The sequence below is a fragment of the Buteo buteo genome, chromosome 25 (assembly GCF_964188355.1).
Source record: "Buteo buteo chromosome 25, bButBut1.hap1.1, whole genome shotgun sequence".
Classification (NCBI taxonomy): domain Eukaryota; kingdom Metazoa; phylum Chordata; class Aves; order Accipitriformes; family Accipitridae; genus Buteo; species Buteo buteo.
Genome location: NC_134195.1, coordinates 16,960,424 through 16,985,554, shown reverse-complemented (window position 1 = coordinate 16,985,554; position 25,131 = coordinate 16,960,424). Strand labels below are relative to the sequence as shown.

General features: G+C 38.6%; 1 protein-coding gene across 1 annotated transcript in view; it reads left to right on the top strand.

Annotated features, from left to right (window-relative positions):
* ANOS1 (anosmin 1) overlaps nt 1-25,131 on the top strand; it is a 145,522-nt gene that overhangs the window by 71,016 nt on the left and 49,375 nt on the right. The window contains exons 3-5 of the mRNA XM_075057381.1: nt 10,131-10,193; nt 13,380-13,602; nt 18,928-19,112. Of these exons, the coding sequence (XP_074913482.1) occupies nt 10,131-10,193; nt 13,380-13,602; nt 18,928-19,112 (471 nt within the window). The remainder of the gene's footprint in view (nt 1-10,130; nt 10,194-13,379; nt 13,603-18,927; nt 19,113-25,131) is intronic.

Genomic DNA, 25,131 nt, shown 5'->3' with positions numbered 1-25,131 from the left:
GTTTCAAAATCAGGCGAAATAAGAACTCAAAGGTGTTATTTGGTGACTGTGTTAAGCTCTAGGCTATGAGGCAGGAAAAGAGATGAAAATGCATGTCCCAGTTTCATCTGCTGGTACAAAACCCTGTAAACAAACTTTGAAGAGGACTGGTCAGGAATGAACTAATGTTTAGGAGCCAATTTTCTGTTGACATCGATGGCCATGATTTTGATTTGGTAACAATAAAAACATGAAAAGCATCCTAGGATTGTTCTTCTGTCCTTTCAACCAAACACTTCTGCTGGCAAAGTTTGACATGCCAGACAACTAAGCCATACAGATAGTTATCAAGCTGTCAGTGTTGAAAGTTATTTTCACTCCAAAAGGATTAGAGCTGAAACTGCTGCATTTCTGCTACAGTGTGATGATATGACTTCTCTCCCCCCTCCCCCCTCTTTTTTAATAGTCATTTACTTTCCAAATATTTTATGTCAGAACAGTACCTTCATTTTCAACACCTTCAGTGATTCTCACCATCAGTACATGTACAACTTTTCTGGTAGCTTTCACTTGCTGTTTAATTCTGGGAATTTACAGCAAAGGCTACAGGGACTTCCAGAAAATTTGACCTGAAGTTCTTGGCAATGGTCTTGGTCTTTCTGGTGCTCTCATGCAGGGTGTTGGAGCATATGGAGATTTGAAATGGTGGATTTTCAGAGATCAATGAAGTCAGAACAGCTTTTTTATCCAAATTGTTGAAACAGAGCCTCCATTTTAGGAGCAAAGCCTGTAATGCTACTTTGTATATGCAAAGGTCTGGACAGAGTTAACCGGTATACTGACTAGCCCTTTCCCTATCTCTGTTCCAGGAAATACTGATCCTAAGTCATAAGGCTTCCTTTATTTGCTTAGGGTATTGAAGGCATTCGGTAACTCAGATTGCTAACACTTAAAATTGTGGTATTGGCATCCCTGATGTTTGTCTACTGAAGTGAACTGGACAATTAAAAGAAAGTTATTTTTTCAAGTTCATGTTTTTGTTAGATATCCAACAATTGCACTTCTGAAAATTTCCTTTACTGTAAGTCCTGATTTGATATTAGCAAGTTTGCATAATTGTGGAGAGCAGTAGTACCTGTCCATATGTGTGCTTTTAGTCCCTCTACACCCAAGTAAAATAAATACACATCGAATGCAGCTGTTTGCTATAGGAGTTTAAACTATGCTGCTTGGCTTTGCAGCCAGTAAAGCTTCTGCTCTGAAATGACCATTCGAATGGCCAGACCACTCTCCAAAGTGCTGGTAACAGAGAAAACAGTTGCACCTAAAACTGCTGCAGTTTGCTTCAGTAACTGTATGTCTAAGCCTTGTAAAAGGCTGAGTAAACAGAGGTGAAATCAAGGCTTTGTCTACCTCCCTTCTCAAGTAGCAAAATAGAGCTTCAAAGAAACATGTCAGTATGCTGTCCTTCTCTTACTTATTTGGATAGTATTTTGGATAATAATATTCGTTTTCTGTGTCCTTCAGAATTCATAATTGGAAGATACTGTAGCTATGTTCTGCATGGTTTGGTGAAGTGAAGGTTTTAGTTGTCTGTTATGAGACACTAACAGTCCCATCTGCAGAAATAGTTTACATTTATTGAGAGCACACTGCTCGGATGTGAAACCAGAAGTAACATCATTTAATGCTGGTTTTGAAATGTGATTTTTAAAAGTATTTCAGTATTAACACCATTTTGAGGTGCATAAGGGTTGTTCATAACTTTCAAGACTTCAGTTCAAGGTGCCAGATAGGGAATGTCTCACTTCGTAGGTTTATATTTAGCATATAGTTGGAAGATGTAATTTACCATCTTTTTCTTAAAATATAAAAACAATGAGGAAAAATAGAAAGAATGCAATTCCTGGAAAATTCTCTAAAGCAAGTGATGTGTTGTAAATTCCATATTTCACATGCAGGTTGTATGCATCATCCTTCTTAGATAAGAATTATTAAAAGTAAATCTCAGTTGCATATATAATGATATGTTTTGGATCTCTGTTATACAGCTTTTGCTAGTCTTTTCATAAGGGATATACCAAGTTCTGCCAGGAAATATGGCTCTCATTCTTGTTGACAAAGACCACTGCTGGATGGCTTATATTCCCTCTTACTTTCTGATGTTAGAACTCAACACAAAATGCTGTATTCTCATAACTTAACCCTTAGTACTTTAATGCCAAATTGCTCTGGATGAGGTCACTTGTGACTTAACCAGAAAAATCTGTGTCATGGTTTAAACCCAGCGGGTAACAAAGCACCACGCAGCCGCTCGCTTGTTCCTCCACCCCGGCCAAGGTGGGATGAGGAGAAAATATAAAGAAAGGCTCCTGGGTCAACAAAAAGATGGGGAGGGATCACTTCCCACTTATGGTCACGGGCTAAAGACAGGCTCAACTTGGGGAAGAAACAGCATCAATTTAATTTACTATCAATCAAGTCAAGACAAGGATGCTGCAGGTACACCCTTGGGTGATGCCATACAATATAATGGGATGGTGGCCATGTGGCTGCTGTTCCCTGTCCCTGTCTGTCCCTACTTGCTCCTGTTGGACCCTGGAGGTTTGTGCTGCACTTTGTTACCTTACAATTGAAGAGGACTCAGAATAGTTAAGGTAGCTGTTAACTACATCTCCAGTAGAGACACCATTCCCTTAGTTTCAGTGCCAGCCCCAGGTATTTGGTTGGTACTTCTTTCTGAGCAGTTAAATTCTGAAAAATACAAAGCAGTCATCTGTCCTAAAACATAAGGATGCACTGTCTGAATGTAGATTACAAATGAAGGATTTTTCTTTTTCTTTGTATACATATACTTTTATTAATTAGAATAAATTAGTACTTGCAGATGATAACAAATTCCACGTTAGTAACCTGTTCCTTGTCATCTGCCCCATCACAGTATGTGTCAGGATGTCATCAGTACAGAACAAGAAAAAATACATTTTGAGAAAGACTAAGAAGTGCTCCTTAAAGGGATTTTAAAGACCCAGATCACTCTAACCAAGCACATTCTTTAGTGACCATTTAAAATCTAAGACCTGGCTTTCATTCAAAACCAGCTCTACAATTAGCAATACTTTCAGACAGTATCAGCTGGGTTCCCAGTGTACATGATAATGTCACAGAATAACCCCAACTGTAACTAATTTAATTAAGACTTGATCCTGGAATACAAAATCACTCCTTTTCACCAAATCATGATGCTCACTGACCTACAGGAGAGAAAACAGGCGACACAGTCAGGGAACCTTTCTCTGTCATTTAACCCATTTGTTTGTTCAGTTACAAGGGAAATATATTACTAGTGTAATTCTCATGAGAATCTCTTTAACGTGAACAGAGGAGTAACTCCAAGTAGCCACATGAAACTGCTATTTTACATAAAAGAATACATTTCGCAGTTGTTTCTATTAGACTTTCAAAGTTTTAAAGATACTTAAACCTCTCCCAGTCTGCATTAAATGAATTTTAGGAGCTGAAATGTCACACCGTGTTTCTAGAAAGTTGGTGACTAGTGTTCCGATGGTTCAGTCTGCTAATGGGGGAGGAGAGGCAAAAGAGGCAGAGAAGCAAGAGACTGACTCGGCTTAAAATGGATCCCACAAAATGCTCAGAGGCTTCTTGAGCAGCGTGCATCGATCTACAAGCTAATATGACGGCTACTGATTCTGCAGTTGAACACTCCTGTCTGGGCTCGGGGATTTTTTTGGCCTGAGGAACCAGCTGATTCATTAGTGCATCTCCACCTCTAACGGTTTGTTTTAAAGAAGATAGACGTGTACAGGGGGTGCGTGACCTGGCAGGGTGTACGAGCACCCGAAATTTCTCATACCTGAAGTGCTGCAGTGCCTCATCTTGGGCACTTGATCGCTAGGAAAGGTGCCTGCAAGCTTGAGGGCAGTACCCTGGTACCGAGAACCGCTCACATGGAGAATTACTCACGTGAAGCCTCCGAATCAATCAAACTATTGAGCGTGGGTTTTGGAGAGCATCCAGAATAATCCAGCATAGGAATGGGAAAAGGTTTTTTTTGCATCCCAATTCTGGATTCACTTACCTGCCTCTGCACGATTCCTCACTCGAAGTGCCTGAAATTCTCACGGCATATAGTTCTGTTTACCTGAGCTTTTCATTTTGTAATGTACATTATGAAACAGTCACACTTGTGTGTTCTGGGTGGGTAGACAGCCCATACCTTAGGGCTGGTCAAAGGTTTAAACTGGAGATGAAAAAAAAAATTGAACAGGGATCTTTAAAAGAGTGCGTCTAACTTCAATTTCATAACCAAACACTTCTTTCATTTTAATATGCAGAATTCAGGTAAGCTGCCTTGAATCTATGGAAGGAAAATACCCATCTTAAAGTTTATGAGGACATGCATTACCACAGGAATTTGAGAGACAAATAAATGGAATTTTATAAAATGATTTGACAAAAATTATGTGCGTTCCTTAAGTGGGCAGCCAAAGTCCTTCAGATGGATTCATTGGTCTCACCCCAGGATGCTTTTCTTCTGTTTCATTGCAAATTGTCAGAGTTGTGATTCTTACCTACTTGTAAGTGTAATTAATATTCTCCTATTCTGCTAAATTATTTCCTTGTTGGTATAGCTTTTAGAATTACACCGTGTCCTCCTAAGTGCAGAAGCACCAAATCAGACTCGTGTCAATTTGGAGAATCTAATTTGGTCTTTGATTCAAACAGTAACATAAATACTGATATTTGTTTTTGGCATTAATAAATGAGATGTATCTTCTAGGAAGAGAACGTTTGAGGATTGTTTTTTTGTGTATGGGTCTTTTGGGAAAATATAATCCAGAGCTAATGGGAGATTTTTTTTAATTGACGTGTCAAAATTTTTTAAATTATAAATCTTCCTGATGCATCTCTTTAGTTTTATCATGAGAAATAGTTTCAATAAACACATCCTGCATCTCATGACTCATATAGTAAAGAAGAAAAGTAGTTGTTCAAACTGTTCAGAAGATAGTATGTTCTATGATGTGATACCGCTAATACCTAATATTGTTCTACCAAGCTAGCGTGCTATTAATTGATTTGGACTGGTAAATATTCAACTGTGCATTTACTGTTCTGAAACCAAAAAATTGTGTTCTTTGGACAACTCATAGTCCAATTTTTGAGACACAGAAAGTAACAATTTCTATTGCTATTGATAAACAGCAGATGAAGATTAAAAATAATCTCAAAATCAGTTATTTCTCTCTTGCTGCCTGTTTATGTTTTACATTGTGTTTACTGCCACTATGCTAAGATTTACAGATTGAAAATCACTTTTCTCATGGTTCCTTTAGGCACAGTTATATATTAAAGTGTACCCATCACGAAATGATTCTAAGAGTGCTGAACACTATATTCTCCTTTGACTTTGGTTGAATTCCTGACCCCAAGAAAGTTCTCTGCTCAGTGCCTGATAGTGAGTATATGTATTTTTCAGGTGCTTGTCTTCATGACATGGCAGGTTCATAGGAGACTGTACACTGAAATGTGTTTTTTTCCTTTTTTTAACCATCTAAGTTCATTTAATTAAATACCTTAGGACAGCAAAACACTTAAATATATATTGTAAACATAAATCATTAATTTCTGACCTTACTGTTGTGAGAAACCAGATGGTGAATGATAATGAAAAGAATAATTATATTCCAGCTATAACACTTTGATTCCATTCTTTTTACAATAGTTTACATATGACTTGGTTCCCCTTTGGTGAAGGAAGAAGCCTTATTACACAAAAGTACTGTGGGTAGACTCTTCTACTCTGAAATAAATAATTGTTTGCTTTTTAAACAGTTATAAATATGTCATATCAGCTATTTAATTTAAATATAATATTTGAATAAATATACGGTATTTGAATGAGTATTTATTTCAATACTTAAGTGATGTTTTGCAATTTATTAGGCTTTCAGAATTGCTGTGTTGGTGTATCTCTCTCCCATTCAAGTCAAAGGCAACATTTCCCAAGCAAAAGTATTGGTGGACTATTTTGAAAATCCCTTTCCTAACTACTGTAAACGGTATGCATCATATGCTAATCTCATAGTTGCTTTATTTATAGTTTAAAAATCAGAACAAAAAAGACTTCTCTAACAGAAAAGAAATAAAAAAATACAAACCAAAATATTTTAAAGCGATAGTAATCCTTCTCCCTTGAATGAAACAGTACTTTGCCCTTGTTCCTAATTTTATACAGTCTAAGTATTAACAGAACTGTAGTAGTATCTGATATATTACACCTGTGTGTGTGTGCATGTGTACTCACACACACAAATTTTGATGGATGACAAACGCTGTGGTGCTTTCTATTAGCCCTCCTTTTGGCTTTTGCTGCAGATGTCTAGTACGGAATAACAGCTCTGCAGCAGTCTGGGTGAAGAAAGCAAGCTGACAGCTTCCAGGTTTATCCACAGGAGATGACAAAACGGGTGCTTTAGGAGGATTCCATTTAGCAAGGCCATTGTAATTAACTCCCATCATCTTCTGAAGGGTGCCACCGGCCCGTAAGGACTGGTCCAGTGTTTCGTGCCTCTTCCCAGCCCCGCAGCAGAGCAGCCTTGACGGGATGCCGCAGCAGCGGCCAGCGGTGGCCGCAGGGGACCGGTAACATCTGGGACGTCCCCGGAATGCCGGGATGCTCCCCACATCGCTGCCCTCCTGCCTGCTGGGGGTCTGCCGGCTCCGCGCCTCAGCTTGGCTTCGGAGGGCGCGTGGGAATGTCTGCAAGGTGTTTTTTATTACACAAAGTAGAGGCAAAACCAGCTTGCTGCTTGGCCTAGATTCCTTTTTATCCGGGATGGAGGATTTCAGTATCCTTTTAACAGGCTCGCACATTTACGCTAATCCGGAAAACCTGGATGTGTTCACCTGCTGGGTGGGAATAGTTTTCTCATGGGTGTTTTAGATATTTCCTTGGAGCTCTTCTCATCGGTGGGAAATGCTGTAGGCTTTCTTTTCAGACATCAAGGCTAAGCTAAACACCAGTGAAATAACCCCTGTTGGTCTGGGGGAGCTTTGGGTCAGGGCTTTGCTGAGCTGCATTGAAATTATTAGAAATGTATTATTGAAATTTTAAATTTTAAGATGTATGCTCTTTTTTTTATATTCTCTGAAGACATGGATTTAAGAAAACAGATGTTATTGCCACTAGTTCTGGCTCACATTTTCTTGATTTTAACTTTTATTATGCATGGAACGATACCTGTCAGAAAACCTTCAGCTGCTCTCGATGTAAGGCCTGATTCTGCTTTTTCTTGAGAGAATTTTCAACTTGGTGCTTGCCTTGGCTGGATGGACTAAAAATGGGGGAGATCCATAGCGGAGGGAAAAATGTTTTACTACATACTGTGTGGAGCACTGCAAAATGTGTGTTCTTCAGTAGACTCATCCTGATGTACGTTCATAGCAAAGCTTGCCAAAGATGAGAAAAAACCCACAACCCTTTCCAGATGAAAGATACGGCTCAGAGTGACACATGTAAATGGGATGAGAAAGTTTAACAGAACCAGACAGGCTAAAGTTTATGGGGACAGAGAGTTTATTGGAAAGCTGAAATGTATGGAAAAAGACAAAAATATGTGCACAATAGCCCTTCTTCAGAGCTAGCATGTACATAACACATTGGATCTGGAACACATTTCCCTCTCCATATAAAACATCAGGAGAAACTTCATGGGGAAAAAAAGGTATCTCTGTACCTGAGATTATTGCAATTTAGAGGATAAAGCTCACCAGACAGTGGGGGGATCTTAAGATCTCAGCTGATTTACAGTTTAAGTTGAGGACTCAAAGGTGAGACCTGGATCCGAGCTTCCAGCTTTTCCAGCTTCCCAGTTTAGGGGAAGCTCAGAACAGAGTAGCTAAGAGGGTAAATGCACAAACCCCAGTGTTTGTGAGATGCTCTCACCTTTGTTATTGCAAGCTTAATAACTACCTTTTTAGAAGGACAGTCCCAAACTCTTCTAGTGAAAAGTTATTGGCAACATTTCTGTCTGCTACCAGTTTTTTTCCAACCTCCGGAATGGTGCAGCTCCACTAAAGCCAGGCAGTCGGCTTCTGCAGCAGCCCATGGTGCTAGGCTAAGCCCAGTGCTCTGAGGACTCTTCATACGGCAGGAGTAGGAAGATTTTTTTGTTTATGTATAGGTAAGCGCACTCTAATCAGAGCCTATAAAGCTTATGATGGAGGTCTTATGGCTTGCTCCATCATCTGTTTCCCTTGGAGTATTCTGAGAGCAGTCAGATTGCAGGATACTGCTCAGCCCTGGTTCATTTTGTCCATCTTGCCTTTAACGTGTCTGAGTTGACATCATCATCTCTGCCTGCCCTGATGGCAGGAGATGCTGGGGCTCAAAAAGAGTAGCCTGGGCAGTCCTGTGTGATAACTGAGGCAGAGAGTCAGCCAGTCAAGGCATCAAGTGCTGGAACCTACTTGCACTGCAGGTGAAGCCGTCCTCGTACGCGCGCCTTGAACAAACCCTCTGAAGCACACAGCATCTTGGTATTTCCTTCCAGGAGTACCAACTCTTTTGTTCTAGAGCCTGCAGGAGAGGTGGGCCAGCCAGCATGAACTTGGTCCTAGCTGTCACCTGAAGGTTGTGGACGCACTGGTTTAGATACGCTCTGTGTGGCTGAGCAGCAGCGAAGCAAGAATTCAGAGAAGGCAAGGGTATGGAAATCCTGACAGCCTCCAGGATCACTGACAAAGTCCCAGTGTGGTCAAAATGTTGCTGATTTTTGTCTTGACACCATTTATACCTCTGTAACTTGGGGCTAAATCCATCAGGCAGTTAGTAGAGTTGTAAAATTGGCATGACAGTGGTATTGGGCTCAAATGTGCAGTAACTATACTACAGAAGGAGCAATACTCTGGAATGAATTAAACTTACTGACTTCAGTGACATTTTGTAATGTATCCTTCTAATTACTCTGTATACAGAACATTGTGAATTTTCAAGAGCTAGAAATTGAGTCTAAAAGACCAAAATATATATATATATATATATATATATAAAATTTGAGTGGCATTTTTCATTCCTGAAATATATAACTTCTGTGACTAATGGTTTTATTATATTTTTCAGGTGTTGTTGCTAGTAAGAAAAATGGTTAACTTTTAAACCACTAATTTTTTTAGCACATTAACGGTACAGGTGGACAGCTGAGGTACAGCCTCTAAGTAGTCATGCTTGTTTTTGAATAGCATAAATATATAGGGATCCAATCTAATACTATGTATAAGAGAAGCAAATTATGTAACTACTAAATTGCAAGTCAAAGGCCTTTCTTTTTGGTGCAATAAGTATCTTTCCACTATTACCAGAAGGAGTAGGTGTTATTAACTCCCAACAATGCCAGTATTTTCCAAGATCATATGTCTAACAAAGGAAGAGAAGAGGTTTCTGGATGCGAGTCTGAATTTATGTTTCAGCTGCAGCAAATGCTCTCAATAGTTTATGCTGTGCTGTGAAGCTTGACTCTGGTTTGCAGAGTTGGAATCTCAACTCTGTGTATAACCGCGGCAGTAGAGGTTGAAGGTGAAGAAATGATAATATGGTACTTGAAGTAAAGTGGCTTTGCTAACAGACCAGTGCACATTGTCTATTTATACAGGAACAGTGGTTAAACCTCTGCTGAGTTTACCCCAAAGCTTGATAAAATAGTTTCTCGCTTGGGAAGCCATGTGCCTGTCTAATCTTTAGGCTGGTCAGTGAGGAGAAGATTTAACTTTCTGTAGTTTAGAGTAGTGCTTTTGACATTGTCTCTGTGATCCAGTGGCACTGTGTTAAATGGTATTAGGACCTAGATTCAATAACACGGAAAATAGGATGGCGTATAAACAAGTGAGGCAATTGCCTTGTACAGTAAGAAATACTGAAAATATTTCTTGTAATCTAACCGTGGCTTGGCATGACCTTGCTCTGACACTGTGACTCAATGACACAATCTTATCCTCAGGAGAAGTGGATTTTTAAAGCCTATTATTAACTTCCTATGGGCCAAACAAACAACTGGAGAAGAAATGGGGTCATTTGTGGTTGTTTATTTCTTTCTCTTCCTGACACTTCTCTGCCTCCTGATTCTTCCTAGTGCCTGGAGCCCTGCAAAGAGTCCTGGGACCTGAAGAAAAACCATTGCCAAAGCTTCTGTGAGGTAAGTCAGCCCAAGGGCACTCTTTCTCACTTTGTTCTAGCTGTCTCTTTCATTTAAATTATTAGCTTCAAGTAGACAGCTAACAAACATGGGGTTTTTACAGCATTTGCTTTCATTTGTATGGGTACACATATAACAATTTAGACTTATTAAGTCTGAGTTTAGAAAAAAAATTTTTTTTTTTCCCTGACCAAATGGTTTATCTCAACTTGAAGTTTTAAGACTTGATCCAGCCACTCTTACCTAACTTCTCTCAGAAGGTGCCGTTAAATCCCTCCTGCAAGATGCTATTTCTACCACATGCCCTTCTATCTTTTCTGGCCATGTGTAAGAAAGAGTATCTTTGTTGAAAAGATAAAATGTCATTGTGTGAAAATCCTTGTGCCGGGTAGCTAGAAAAGATGGCTTTCCTGTATGTGAAAGTCAATCTGATTTCTAAAAGAATATCTCTCCAGGATTGTGGACTCCTAGTTCAGAAGACTACTATCAAAATACATAATTATTCAGGAACAAGTCTTTGGAAAACTGTTCCTGAATCATGTTTCAGAATAACCTGGTGAATAAGCAAACCTAGATGAGTTAAACTAGTACAAAAAAGGAGATGGTCTTACTGGATTTAAAACATGGCTCTGCTCAATTGGTGGAAATGTGTTTTTTAGTACAAAATGGAAATATCATCTCAATAGAAAGCTGCTTTATTAGAACTAAATCAATATAAAGATACAACTTTATTGAAGTCTGTGAAAGTGTATGTTTATGAAGATTTTCACCTTTTCCTATAAAAAAATAGAAGTGACCTTAAGTGATGAATTGATCTCAGTGATATACTGACTTAAATCCTCCCTCATTGCTGTGGGCACTCTTTTTCTGGTACAAGAGCATGTCTTATGTTTAAATGATTTTAGCATCATGAAGATGATCAGGAAAAGCTATAATTTTAACTAAAAAAGTACTTAGATCCAACTATGTGTAAATAGGGTTTATTGGATTACTGATGTATGTAGTTACATTAGAAGACAAAGAAAAATTTCTCATGAAAACCAATCCTTGTAAGAGTTCTTTAACCCAGATTAATTGCTGCTTCCTCATATAAAAAACTCTAGGGTAGTGTAATAAACCAGTTTTAGTGGATCTAATTTATGTCATTCTCATATATCACTTCTCACTCAGGCTGTATGTTTCCAGATACGGGTGAAAATACGTATAAAATTGGTTTAAAAGGAAAACATTTGTAGAACACTGTTCTATTGTAGTTAAAAACAGTGAGCATCCCTCTTTGATTAGTGTTTTGTGGTTGAAGCTAAATTTAGAACTTCAAAGGCCTGTAATGAAGAGCAGCACATTTAGCAGCTAACTGAAAAATGAGCTGTGAAATAGGGTGAGGAGGAGAAGCCTTGAGGACGTATTATGCCTCAGGGAGCTATAAAGTTTTTAATTAAGTAGCTGCAAATTTGTGATGTTTTAGGATTTGAAATTAGCTTCACACACACACACAAAAGTAGGGGACTACTTTCCTTTCTCTCAGACTCATGTATGCTCCATGGACATTGTTTGATTGAATTAAACAAGGCTGTTTTCCTTTGAGAGTGTTTTTAATCTTTTTGTGTTTTGTGAAAAATCTGGAGCTTTGTGATTCTCAAGGTCCCTGCTTGGTATGTTACTTCTTATCTACTCAATGAGTGCACTGATGTTAAAGGAACCTTACTTGTGAAGAAGAAAAGGAGAGAGTTTACCTGACTCCTTTTTTTCCATAAATTCAGTTTCCTGCTGGTTTAGCTTCTTAACTGGCTAACCATGGGATCAGGTGCATTCCAATGGGGAGAACAGCAGGAGTGTGGTCCAAGGATCGCTGGGGTCGGTAGGAGATGTAAGGACGGCTCATTTTGGCAGCCTTTAGGCTGGTTAAGCTGTAACACCTAAATGCATCCTTACAAATCTGATTCAAAAATTCTGGACTGTTCTGTAGGAGAAGATAGCAGAGGTAACGTAGTGGCACATTCTTGGACCACAGTGACTTTGGAGAATAAACTGACATATAGTCCGTGAAACACTTTGGCCTCTGTAATAGGGGAGTCTTTCTCATTTTACCAAAAATAGGAAAACAGTAAAAATAAGAAAGTAAAACATTTGAATATGGAAGGAAGTTGCAGAAATTACATGAATAGTTGGATGGAGACTGGGTTATAATTTCTGGGTAGGCTTAGGAATCTGTAAATCAGATCTGTCAGAGTGGAAGGTTTTTGGTTGCTCTGAGATAGAAAGACAGGCTATAGATAACCCCAGTTACATGGGTTGCCCATCTACAGTTCCACCAATCACTTGGAGGGAATCACTTTAGCTGTTTTTGCACCGAACTAAATAAAACACCAGATAAAAGAGGAGATGAAGTCCCCAGGTCACACACAATGTTCTCCCCAGGGTGCTAGTTGATATTTTTAATGGAGTTTTAAGTGAACCTTGTAAACTTCTGAGTAGTACATAGGCTATAAAATGTCTATGCGTTGAAGCAACCTCTCATATAACTAGGACTTGATTTCTCAAAGAAGTAGCATCTACTTTGATCTTCAATCAGTATATTTAAGGCTTATTTTAATCTGTATTTTCTGCTGATAATTTTATCAGAAATTTAGTTCCAGTTCCATGAAGAGTTATACAACTACTAATATGCTGGCAAGAACATAAAGATGCTAGAAAATCTTCTCTTAGCCAGCTCAGTTCAAACAGTATAATGAGACAAGATTTCAGTTATTTATCTAGAGTGGCATTACATCAGATATTGTGGGTAAAGTGTTATGAAGTACAAAGAGAGGAATGTGGGGTAGTCCAAAAAGAAGACTGTCTGACCATTGCTTCCCCTTTGTTTTGGGACTGTTTTTAATCTGTCATTGAGCAACTTTGTAGCCAGCCAATGTGAGGAAAACAAGGGGAAGCTGGCAGATATAAACAACTTTATTCCATTAAAGATGGTGGTCTTACTTGAGGGAATTCATCATTCTGTACTTGGAATGCTTTTTTAGAAGTGGCTTGAATATATAAATCTGCAGGGACAGTCTTACAAAAGCTGAAAATCTGAATTTTCCTTTAGGAGGTCTTGGAAAATGTACAACATTTTTTCTTTCTTTTTCTTTTCTTTTTTTTTTTTTCCCCTGTTGAAAACTTTATACAATTCTTTTGTTTTCCCTTTAGCCTCTTTTCCCCAAGAAGAATTATGAATGCCTAACTAGCTGTGAATTCCTTAAGTACATCCTGTCTGTGAAGCAAGGGGACTGCCCAGCACCTGAGAAGGCCAGCGGTTTTGCAGCTGCCTGTGTTGAAAGCTGTGAAGCTGATAGTGAATGTTCTGGAGTGAAGAAGTGCTGTTCCAATGGATGTGGTCATACATGCCAAGTTCCAAAAAATCTGTACAAAGGTAGAGATTATTAATATATACTCACCCTGGGCTAATAACCTCAGGCCATAATAAAGTCTCCTAGAAAATCAGGACTTACTTTTCATAGGAGTTTGAATGGATGGGAAGAAAAAGGAGAGGTGCCTGTAGACATGTGGCTGGACACTGAAAGGGTGGAAAGTCAGAGAAAAATGTTGCTCAAGTTTCTGATTTTTTTTCCCCCTTTTGAAGCCCATGTCTGGAAATCTGTGGAATGTAAACATGTGGCTATTATGAATCATCTTAAGCAGAACAAACTTGCCAATTTAGGTGAAATCTCACTTAATTTGATGCAGATGAGAGAGAATGCAGCAGGAAAATACTTAACAATAAATAGTTCAAGTCCAATTAATCACAAATAACATTTATGTTTATAAGCCAAGCAGGTAGGACTACCAAATACGAAGCGTGAGGTAGTCTGGTAAAAGAACAAATCAATGCATTATATTTGACATTGGTGTTCTTAATGACCTAAGAACAAAATAGTGAAAGATTATACTATCCATATATATGTCTTTCTATATAAATTCATTATTTAAATCTAAGGCAGTCTTATTCAAAAATGTTTAATGGTTTTGTGTCCTGAGATTCTGTGAAAAAAGGTTTCCCATGACATCCATAGACAAGAACATATAGCCTTAGAAATGATTTGCTTAGACAAACTCCAGATTTTAATTTGTTGGCGTTAAAAAAAGCTTTATACACGGAAATATTCTGAAAATGTACTCGTAACACAGAACAATAAGCATTTATGAAAGGCATTTTTATGTTCCACAGAGCTGGAATGTTTTGTTTGAAATCCATTCTCCTTACTTCAGTGATAAAAAACTAAATATTAACCAGTTATTCTTCTGATAGCATGGGCTCTCTGTGGAGAGCCTAATCAGCAGAACTCTGAACTAAGGTCCAGGCTTAGGTCTGAATCCAGACTTATTTCCATCTGTGGATGGAAAAATGGTAAAATATGTGAAGGAGATGGTGATTTTATTTTTAAGATTATTGCTTTAACTGATACGTTGATGCATCTTTTTGAATGTCCCTAGCGATGAGAATGTATGTCAGAAATAACGTGCTTTGACTTTTGAATCCTGTCTTTGAGTGTACAGGATGGACCATCAGGAAGCACTGTCTTATTTACTGACATAAATGGAGAAAATTTGATCTAGAAGTCATAGAGGTTGAGTAAGCATAGAACTGAAGAAGATAGTAGTCAAAGTATTTTGAAGAGCAGGCAGTACTGTCATCCAGCTTTCCAGTGCAGAAGGGAAATTCTCTTGCTTCCAAGATACTTCAAAGCAGCCCCTTTAAAATGATAAGGAATTAATATACTCTTATACACAGCACCTTTCAAAATGAAAATTATGAAAATGGATCCCTTAGTTATTTATTTCGTCTTCTTGAGACAAATGGCCAAAGTGATGAACTGGCATTCCCAGTGTATATGTCATGATTTACATGATCAGGCTCCATACCACAACTACAAAGCATTCCAGTAACTGTAACAGCTGGAAAAGGTAAAAACAAAACAAGCAAAGAAACAAACAAATGAAACAAGATGACATGCTTTTGAAGAGGACACAGGATATGACACGTTGTATAACTGCACACTGGAAAGTCTACTACTGTTCAGCCTAATTATATAGGAACAGAACTAACCTTCTCTAACATCTTATCACCTATCTGCAGGAGGTGCTTGCTTGTAAGAGCATCTATGTCTTGCAGAGGAAGGGCAAGCCCAATACCGTACGATGAATTCAGCTAATTAGCCTCTTCAACCTGTCTTTTTGCAACAAAGGACAAATAGAAGCGGAGCAGGCTTGCTATTCATTTCCTCCAGGGGTAAATGACCTTCCTGTCACTAAGGAAGAGCAAACTCTGCAAGCATGACTGAGGTCTAGTGAATAAGTTTAGTACTTATTCTTATCATTTTGACAGCACTCACAGCTAGAAAATGAACTCAGATTGAATCTAAGAGTCTAGAGAAGTTCCTGTTGATCAAGCTCTGGAGATTAGTTACAACGGCAGATATAAAATACCCATCTGATTTGCTGTATTTACAAACTGGATTTTCCCTCTAGTAGAGTGCTAAAGCCCAATCCTAAAAGAATATTAATGTAAGTACACTGCCACCAAAGTCATATATTGCAAATGTCGTTGGATTAACATAACAAGTCCAGTTACTTGTTATCCTAATTGTTTATTGGCTTGCATTTGCTATAAACTTCAAACTGTCTATTATCTTTGTAGTTTTTCATCTCTGTTGGGAGTGTTACTAATCAGTTACACAGTCTTCACATTTTTATTTCCCTTTACTGGAGATATCAAATGTTCTCTCCTACTCTTCTTTCATGTGCCTCATCCACCTCCTTTACATTGTCTCAACTAGTGAAGGACTTCAGAAAGTGTCCTTTCTCCATGGCTTATATCATTTTTTTTTCTATATGGAGATAATGATGTTATAAATAACAGTAAGTGCCTAAAGCAGATTTGGTACTTTAGAGTTGGGGGCGATATCTCTGTTTAGAAATAAAACAGTTTAAAAATGCAGAAGAAGAAGGAAGGAAGAGAAAGGGACGGAAGAAGCGTGATCAGGTTCACGTTGTCTAACGTGCACGATGAATCCCCAAACAAGGACAAGGACATGTATCTTTTTCTGCACTCAGCTGATGACAGCTGAAAAAATTACCCATCACCTTTTTCCTGTTCAGAAGTTAGTGGTCTCTCAGATGTGATGATACACCTACTTGTGTGAACTTTCCAGGACCTCTTCTTAACAAAGATTTAGGGTTCATGCTGTCTAAACCAGCCTAACTAGTTTTGTCTGAAACGTGTAAGGGAGCAATCCATACAGCAGGACAAACTGCGGATCTGGGCAAGGTAAATTGTGAAGATTGTGACATTTAAAGGGTATGATGGTACAACAATATCATAATAGGATTGCTGAGGCCAAGTAGTCACCCACAGTTTAAAGACTCTTTCCATGCTTAAAGAAAAATAGTTTTGTGTTAAAAAAATAGTGTACAGTTTTAAAAGCGCACATCTCTGAGTCTTTGAACAACTGTATTTACAATTGTACTAATAGCATGAATGTACCCTTTACTGCCTGAAACCGTGCCATGAAAACTTTTTGAATTCCTGGGGAACTGACATGTAAGATACAGATTCTTATGATGGACCAGCGCACATTTATTTTCCATGGCACAGAGATGCATGTGCTGTTTGAAAGACACCTTTAGAAACATTTTTCCTGGGCTCTGCTATCGCACACATACAGCAATCAGTGATTTGAATTCTTCAGTTAAGCACTGCAGACATCAGAGGACTAATTTGTTCCAGCACGATGAAAGGGCTGACCATTTACATAATAAAAAGCACATTGAAGAGTAATTGGATCTACACATCTGGATATTAAATTGGTGGTGCTGGTTCTACAGAAGTATTTTAAAATGCACTTGTGCTGTGCCCTCGTTGTTTGTGCTGCTGCGCTCCATCTGCACGCAATTACGTAACGCCGGAGAGGCTGAGATCCTTGCAATCAAGTGAATCCAACTGCCCCTAATGCAAAGCAGATGGAAGTTTTCTTAACATGCAAATTGTAGGATTATTGTACATCATAATTAAAGACGGATTTTCAAATATGGAAATCCGAACTGACATGTTCTGTGATGTTCGTTGTATTAGACTAAGACTGCAGGCTGTTGAAGGATATCCAGGGTTTAAACTGCTGTGATAACCAGATTTAAGTACTGAATTTTCCTCAGGTTGATTTTAGGTTTCTTCAAGGGCTACAAGATCAATTTTTATTTACTTATAGATAATTGTATGATCAGATTTAGGAGAACAGCTCTTAAAATATAAAAGCGGTTTGTTCGCCTAAGGAAATTTTGGTACTCAGTCATCTGTGGCAGACTGAGTAGGAAACAATTTATCGAACCAACACATACAGCTCGACTTACGTGGACACCCACTGAAATGGCAAAATAACTAAAGTGCATTTGATAACTTGCTAAGAAGGTTTATATGTCAGCATAGAAATCTTATTTGTGACATATCATGAAGTGACAAAATGCTGCTCACTCAAATATATGAGTTCCTAAAGTCTGTCTAGAGAAATGTATCTAACACTTGATTTAATCAAAAGATGCCAAATTTGAAGAGTTGTTTTTTTCCTTCAAGCTACTGCAGGTGTTTTCAAAAAGGTGATGTTACCAGCAGTAGAAACAACAGAAATAACCATCCTTCAGTGTCACTGTGTAATGAGAAAGTGCTGTAAAATTTTAGAAGGACATCTTTGTCTCTGAAATGTAACAATTGGACAATATATATTAGGTATATCTATTCGAAGATGCTTTGGAATTACCTTTCCTAGATCTTTAGGGAAGAGTGGAGAGTGACACGTCATACAGTGCAGTTGCATGTGGGTCAATAAGATCATGGTGCCACGGAGAAGGCAAACAGCTTTAAGTATATCAGACTAATGTAAGACGCGTGAAACAATCCTGCTTCTCAAGTCGGTGCTGGTGAGAGCTTAGACACAGTCTGTGCCCAGTTTTAGGCTTGACACTGGAGAAAGGCTGTGGGCCAACGCGAGAGTTTTCAGAGATGACTGCAAGAATGATCAGAGGTCTAGAAACACTGATTTAAAAGGAAGATGGGGTGCCCTGTGGTTATTAGGCTGAAGAAGAAAACATTCAGAGGCATGATAACAGTCTTGAGGTTCATAGAAGGCTCCTGTGTAGATGAAAGAAAGAATCTGTTCTCCACGATCCATGAGCGTCACGGACAAGTATCGAGTTTAAGATGCAGCAGAGGAGACTAAACAGGGTAGTGGGAAAGCTTTCTAATCGTAAGGATAGAGTAGTGGAATGGATTACTATGTGTTGCTGTGGAAATTCTGTCATTAGATGTGTTTAAGGACAAATTAGGTGAAAAACTGAACAACAGGTATGGCTGATTCTGCTTGGCATCAAAAGGATCTTTCTCCAGGTTATCAAAGAATATTTGGAAAGTGTTTTCTGTGAGATCAGTTTTAGCTTACAACTTTCAGATCCTTTAGTTTTTAAATGAAATAAAGATATATTTTTGAAGTTTTTTTAAAAACAAGTTTTATTGTTAGCAGATAGGTCAGCTATGAGCACTTCTGAAACTCCCATGCTCATCAGCCTATCCATTCCCCCTTTTTTCCTTCTGTCTGACCAACAATCTTTTTTTTTTTAGATTATTTTTTTTATACAGCTTCATCTACGTATGGTTTAATCACATCTTGTAAATTACTCATGTATTTTTGTCTGCATGTTGCTATTACAGGTGTTCCACTGAAACCCCGGAAAGAATTAAAATTCATAGAACTTCAGTCTGGAGACCTGGAGGTGAAGTGGTCTTCAAAATTCAATATTTCTATTGAGCCTGTGATTTATGTTGTTCAGAGGAGGTGGAATCAAGGAATCCATCCAAGTGAGGATGATGCTACTAACTGGCAAACTGTGGCACAGGTCAGTTCTTTGTAAACTGCTATGGATCCCATATGATCCAGACAATGATCTGAAGGTTGTCTTCAGATCGGAGAAGAGTTAGATCATTTACAGGTGGGGAGGCTCGTGCGGAGGGATCCCTTCATAGGGTCTCTCTCCAGGTCATGACAGAGCTGCAAACAGAATCCAGATCTCCAAGGCCTTACTTCACTGCTCAATGAACTGTTTCCTAGATTTACTCAAGAGAAATGAACTTCAGTATTTTCATTTCTAGATTTTCAGTTATAGAAACATCAAATGCTTTTGGTATGTATTGAAAATGATTTCGTAAAAAAATATACTAGTAAAGAAGTAAATAATGGTTTCCTTGTCCCTAAAAGAAAAAATACTCAGAGGTCTATGTTTTCAAAATGAGTTTATTTTGTGGGTTTGCTCTCTATAGGTACAAATCTATAGAACTAGCTGGAGGCTTGATTTTCATAAGGCTGGTGAGTGGCACTTTCTTGTAAGCACATACTTATGGTCTATTCAGATGGGAATTCCAAAGTCTCTGAAAGCTACAAGTCTCTTGAAAAATGTAGAATTAGATACCAAAATCCACTGAAGGAAGCACATAAGTGACATAGTTCTTCTGAGGTCAGTGAGACTCAGTGCACAGTCTCTAAGGCATGGCTTGGATCTTATCAAAATGATAAGAAATACAATTGGTGAAAAGGCTATTTAATTTTCTAAAATAAAACAAAGAGTGAAAAAAACCCTAAAACATTTATTCTTTGTAAAGTTGTTTTTTTCAGATATTACCCTCCCAATTCGGAAAAGCCTATGATGTCATGCTCTTATCATTCAGTGCAATCCAGACTGAAAATGTAAGATTCATGAGCAAATGTTTCTTAATGAGAAGCAGCCAACAGAGCATAAATTTTCACTTAGTTTCTTCCCAGTTTCAATCTGTTTTTTAACATGCTGACAGTCCACCTGGATGGCAGAGTTCCAATCGTTTATCTTAACTGCTTCACCCTCATCCCTGCTGACAAGAAAACTAAAATGCTGATTTTGAAAAGACCTGCAAAATGTCATTATAGCTAGGAGAAAAAAAGGAAAGAGAGAATAAATAGAACCATCCACAAAATAAAGTAAGGACTTTAAATTCTGTGACAATCTGTGTTCATTCTCAATTCAGATTGTGTAGGGAAAAGCTATCTTAAAATAATGTCAAGTTTGTGAAACTGAACACTCAGAAGTGAAGTTCTTAGCTTCAATGTGGTGCTACAGGGGACTGTCACTTTGTTAGAGTCTTGCTCAGAAAAAGTCACCTGCAGCAGAGCCTGGCACGAAACTCAGCTTGTGCAAGCCCAAGGGAACGTGCAAACCTCCAAACCTGATAAAGTTGCAGTGACTTATTTATTATCTCTCAGGTGAGGTTCAGGTCCTCAGTTTGCATTCTCCCTATTCAGCAAACAACCTCCTACCTTTGCTACCAGGAAAATAACATGCAGCAAAAATGAGCCAGATCTGGATTACTCCTCACTGTTACCTTGCAGTGTATATGTGCTAGACTGTAGAAGCCCAACTCTTCGGGCTGGTGGATCCAGACTGCAAAGGTAGCACGCTGCTGTGCTTTTTCTCATCCCAGAAGCAGACCTCATGCCCATTTCTGGAAGCATGCACTATATATGCTCCACGGCAGCGGAGCATATACGAACCTCCACCTTCTTGCAGCGGGTGTACAGCAGAGAGTGGTCCAGAGACGTGTTCTTGTGCAAGAGCGATAAGAACCCCGGCAGCTGCCTTTCCTGGGGGTCTGTTACAGGCAGGCAGAAGGGGCTGAGTTAATCACTGTGGCAGGAGAAGCCTCCTCCGACTGACATCTTTCCGAGACCTTCACTGTCCCTTCTGCATCACAAGAGACGCGTGTTTGATTGTGTGATGGACCCCACCAGCCATGTCAGGTCAGAGCAAGCTTCGGGATGTCTGACGGGCTTCGTGAACTGTGTATGTCTTATGGGACATACAGGCTGGGCACCCTTGAGGGGGGGCTAGTAATCAGAATCTCTGTCTTTATAGAGTATCGTACCTCCATCACGTTTGTAGTTTTAGACATCCCACCAGGTAGTCAAATTTGTTAAGTGTGGCTGCCTGCAATAGAATTTATTTTGCAACGTCAGCAACAAGGATGGATATCCAGTTTGACTAAAGTGACTGTGTGCATGGCCTCCGGGCTTTTCTTGTCTATATAACTGAGATTTTTTTCTTGTATGATTCCAAAACATTGGGGTATGAGACCTTAATTACAGGCAAAGGCGGCGAAGAGCTCAGCCGTTCGGCTGAGAGCTCCTGGGGCATCTCAGTCCAGGGGAGACAGTGCTGGCTCTTCCATTACTCTGCAACTTGAGCTAGAGAGCGTGTAAAAAACAGCCAAAGATCAAAAAGGCTGTGGGTGAGGATCTGAATTTCTCCGTGCTTATGCTGATATGTAGTGTAATTATGCAAAGTTATTCTTTGCATCTTCTTATAAGAAATTTCATAATATTTTATCAGAGTTCCTGATCCAATATTCTATTTTTATTATCTGTCCAAGAAGAAATGGGGTTATAATGTTCAATAACTTTATTTTAAGGTGTTTACTTTTAAAAAAAAACTTGCTGTTTTCTATTGCCTTTACATGAGCTAATTTGCAAGTAATTTTTCAGCCCTCATATATGTCTACTGGGTATTGAAAAAATAATTTTGAAAAAGATTGTTTCCTTTGTACTGTATTGTGTCATCAGTTCTTTTTTGATTTTTTTTTTTAAGGAGGAAGGCTCAATCTATTAAAATGTTATTTATTTAACTCTCCAAGTATACAAGAAAAGCAAACACATTGAAAACAATTTTAGTTATTTTTCACTTCAGGAAGAAGGGATTTTGCTAACTTTAGTTTTTTACTGCACATTTTTGGGAAAACTTGACATAACTAACCATTTGACTAATTTCCATTGATTAATATAAAAACTACAGGAACTAAGATACTAGTTAGCCTAATTAGCTATGATGTACAGTGTCCTAAGTGGTTATGCCAAGTTTCTTACGCTACTGTTTTTTAAGGTTTAACCAGCTGAGCAGAACCTGCTGCAGTATCCTATGAGAATACATCTTGTGAACAAACTTACCGTTCTGTTTGGTGCTAATGCTTTCTAAAAATAATAGTATTACTGTTTACATTGGAAACTTAGATATTTAATTGTATTAAGCTAATTAATGAATTTAATTCAAATATGCCAGGTCAGTTATTTTCAGACAGAACAAGTCTGTGTTGTGTGAATGGATGTCAAGTATGTGTGTGTGTGTGTGTGTGTGTATATATATACACACACACATATATGTATACGTATGAGCAGACAATAATGAAGTTTACTTATTAGTTTATTCCTTTATTAAAAGAAATAAGGGGCAGTATTTACTGCTAGCTTGATTGTGACAGACCTTAGCGCTTCACTTTGGAATTGTCTAAACTATGTGGACAACTAATCTTTTTTAAAACTTAAAGTTTCTGAGACACCTAAAGTTCTGGTTCTGAGGATCACAAAAGGTTTCTCAGCCCCTGACAGTGAGAAATCCCAGCTGGAGCTGACCCCCAGTCTTGTACACTAAAGGTTTCTCTCTCCATCTTGCAGGAGGGGCTTGCTTCGGTGAGTGTTCTTAGAAAGTGCCCACCTTGTGTGGGATTGCATTCCCATGAAATAGGGGGGGTCTGCTCTCCTTTGATAGCATAGTAGATGCAGCACTGTCAGGTTTCTTCTGTATCAGAGGAAACATAAGCTCAGCTCTTCTGATACCCTGGATGGTATCCCTTCATTCTCTGAACTGCAAATCCTGTTATCACTGTGTGTTCTTTCAAGAGAAGGTGTAGAGCTATGAACTGAGGAGGGGAGGGCTGTCCTCTCCTATCTCCAGTAAACCTTTGCACTACAGAAAGGAATCCAGGATCGACAGTGTGAAAGATAGGGAATGAACACAATGAAACAGTGCATTGATTACTGTAATCCTTGGTGAGGGGAGAATCCTCCGTACCAGTCTTTGCTATGAAGACCTTCTTACACCAATTTTTACAAATATATATATATATAAGACAGAAAAAAATCCTTGGAGTGGTGATGCAAGAATCCCATCTGATGGCCTAACTGCTATGCTGCTGGGTCGTATATTCTCCTTCTTCTCCCTCCTCATCCTAACTAATCCCACTTTTCCTTACAAGAAGTTGTAACTTTCAGCCTTCCTTTCTCCGAGGAACAGTTTTGCCCCTGAAGGTAGAACATGTTCTAATTCCAAAGAGCATGCAACATCCAAGATGCTAGGGAATATTTTCTCCCAACCTTTCAGACAAAGGATGGGATTGAAGATAGGTCATCCATGCTCTGGGTAAGTACTTTAATCATTAGTCAGTTATATGAGCTGGGATCTGGGGAGATTTCTGTAGGCATTTTGAAGAGAATAGCAGATAACCCATTTTGAAAGGCAGGATGAGGGGACTACTTTCAGGAGAAGCCTCAGGGCTTGAACAGTTAAGGGCTGCTGGGAGAGGAGTAGAACTGTCCGTGCTTCCTAAATGGGACAGCTCTGGGCAAATCTCATCCAAAATCCCTCCTGAAAGCCCAACCACTTTCTTCTTTCTGGCCATCGGAGATGGCCTGTTGTCCCTTGGACCTGAAATGCCCTCTTGAGAAGGAGCGTCAAGCTATTCTCCGTATTCTCCAGGTTATGTCATTGCGATTACATGCTGCTCTATTATAAAGTTATATCGTAATGTAATTAATGGGGATTTTCTCTTGTCTTCATTGAACTTTGGATGGTGCTGAAGGTGGACATGTTGGCCAATGATTTTGTCTGAGGACTCATTTGTTATTTTAATCCTATTTAAACCTATTAGGATTGGAGGTTAGCTTCAAAACATTCCTCTTCTAAGTAAATGGGTAATGCATAGCCAAAATTAGTAGTAATTATGACCCCGTAATGATTTGAGGGGTGGTCTTTTTGTTTTGTCTTTTATTTATGACTCTTAAACAAAATATACTAGCATTCTAAGAAATTAGAATCAATAAAATTGTTGTTTAATTTCTCTCATATTCAGGTAGAATTTTAGGCGTGTGATGAAATTCAACCATTAGTTATTTAATACCACTCAGCGTACCATTTAGTGGGCTTACATTAATATAAGACAGACATTGAAAGGACTCTGAATATTATGATCTCAGCTCCAAACATACTTAAGTAGTGAGAACTAACTAGACTAAAGCAATTAAACAAAAAATTCAGTTTACCATTAAGGTAGTGTAAGATATTTCAGTAGTATTTAGCTCTTTCTTGAAATCTATTAAATCTATGTAAAGGTTGCTTAGAGGTGCCAGAGTAGTTTATAGTGCAAGAGTTAGAGATACATCTCCTGCATGCCATTGAGTTTAACAGGAGCTTTGCCAACAAGAGGAATGATTAAAGTAATAGGCCCAAGGTATGTTAATAAATTAAAATAATTTTGGTGATATAGATTGACAGATTATTTGATTTTACAGTATTTCATGGTTGCCATGGAAGACTGACACAACTGAAACCTTTTCTTTTAGTCAGTCCTAGCAGAATAGCTAAGCCGATGCAAATGACAAACAAGATTCCTTAGCTGAGGAATTTGGGGTCAATTCTATTCAGATTATGCTTGCCCTGTAACTAAATTCAGCAAATCTGTTCTTAAAAACCCACAGTGTTGTAACTAGTTAATTACAGTTAGATATTGGTCCTGACCCTGATTTCAGTTGCAGCAGTAGCCTGAATATCTCCTTGGGGTTTTTTCTGTTCATATAGTGATAGTTTATATTACTCTAGTTCACTGTCTAGTCTCACCTGCAAATTCTTGAGTATGTGGGCCTGCGTACTGGAAAAAGCTCGCACATTTGAGTGCTCCATAAGATGAAAATAATAGTAAAAATTGGTTCAGGTAGGCTTTTTTTTCTTCCCTAGGGGAACCCCTTCACTGGATGAGATAATTCACTCTACAGGTAACATAGAAGCT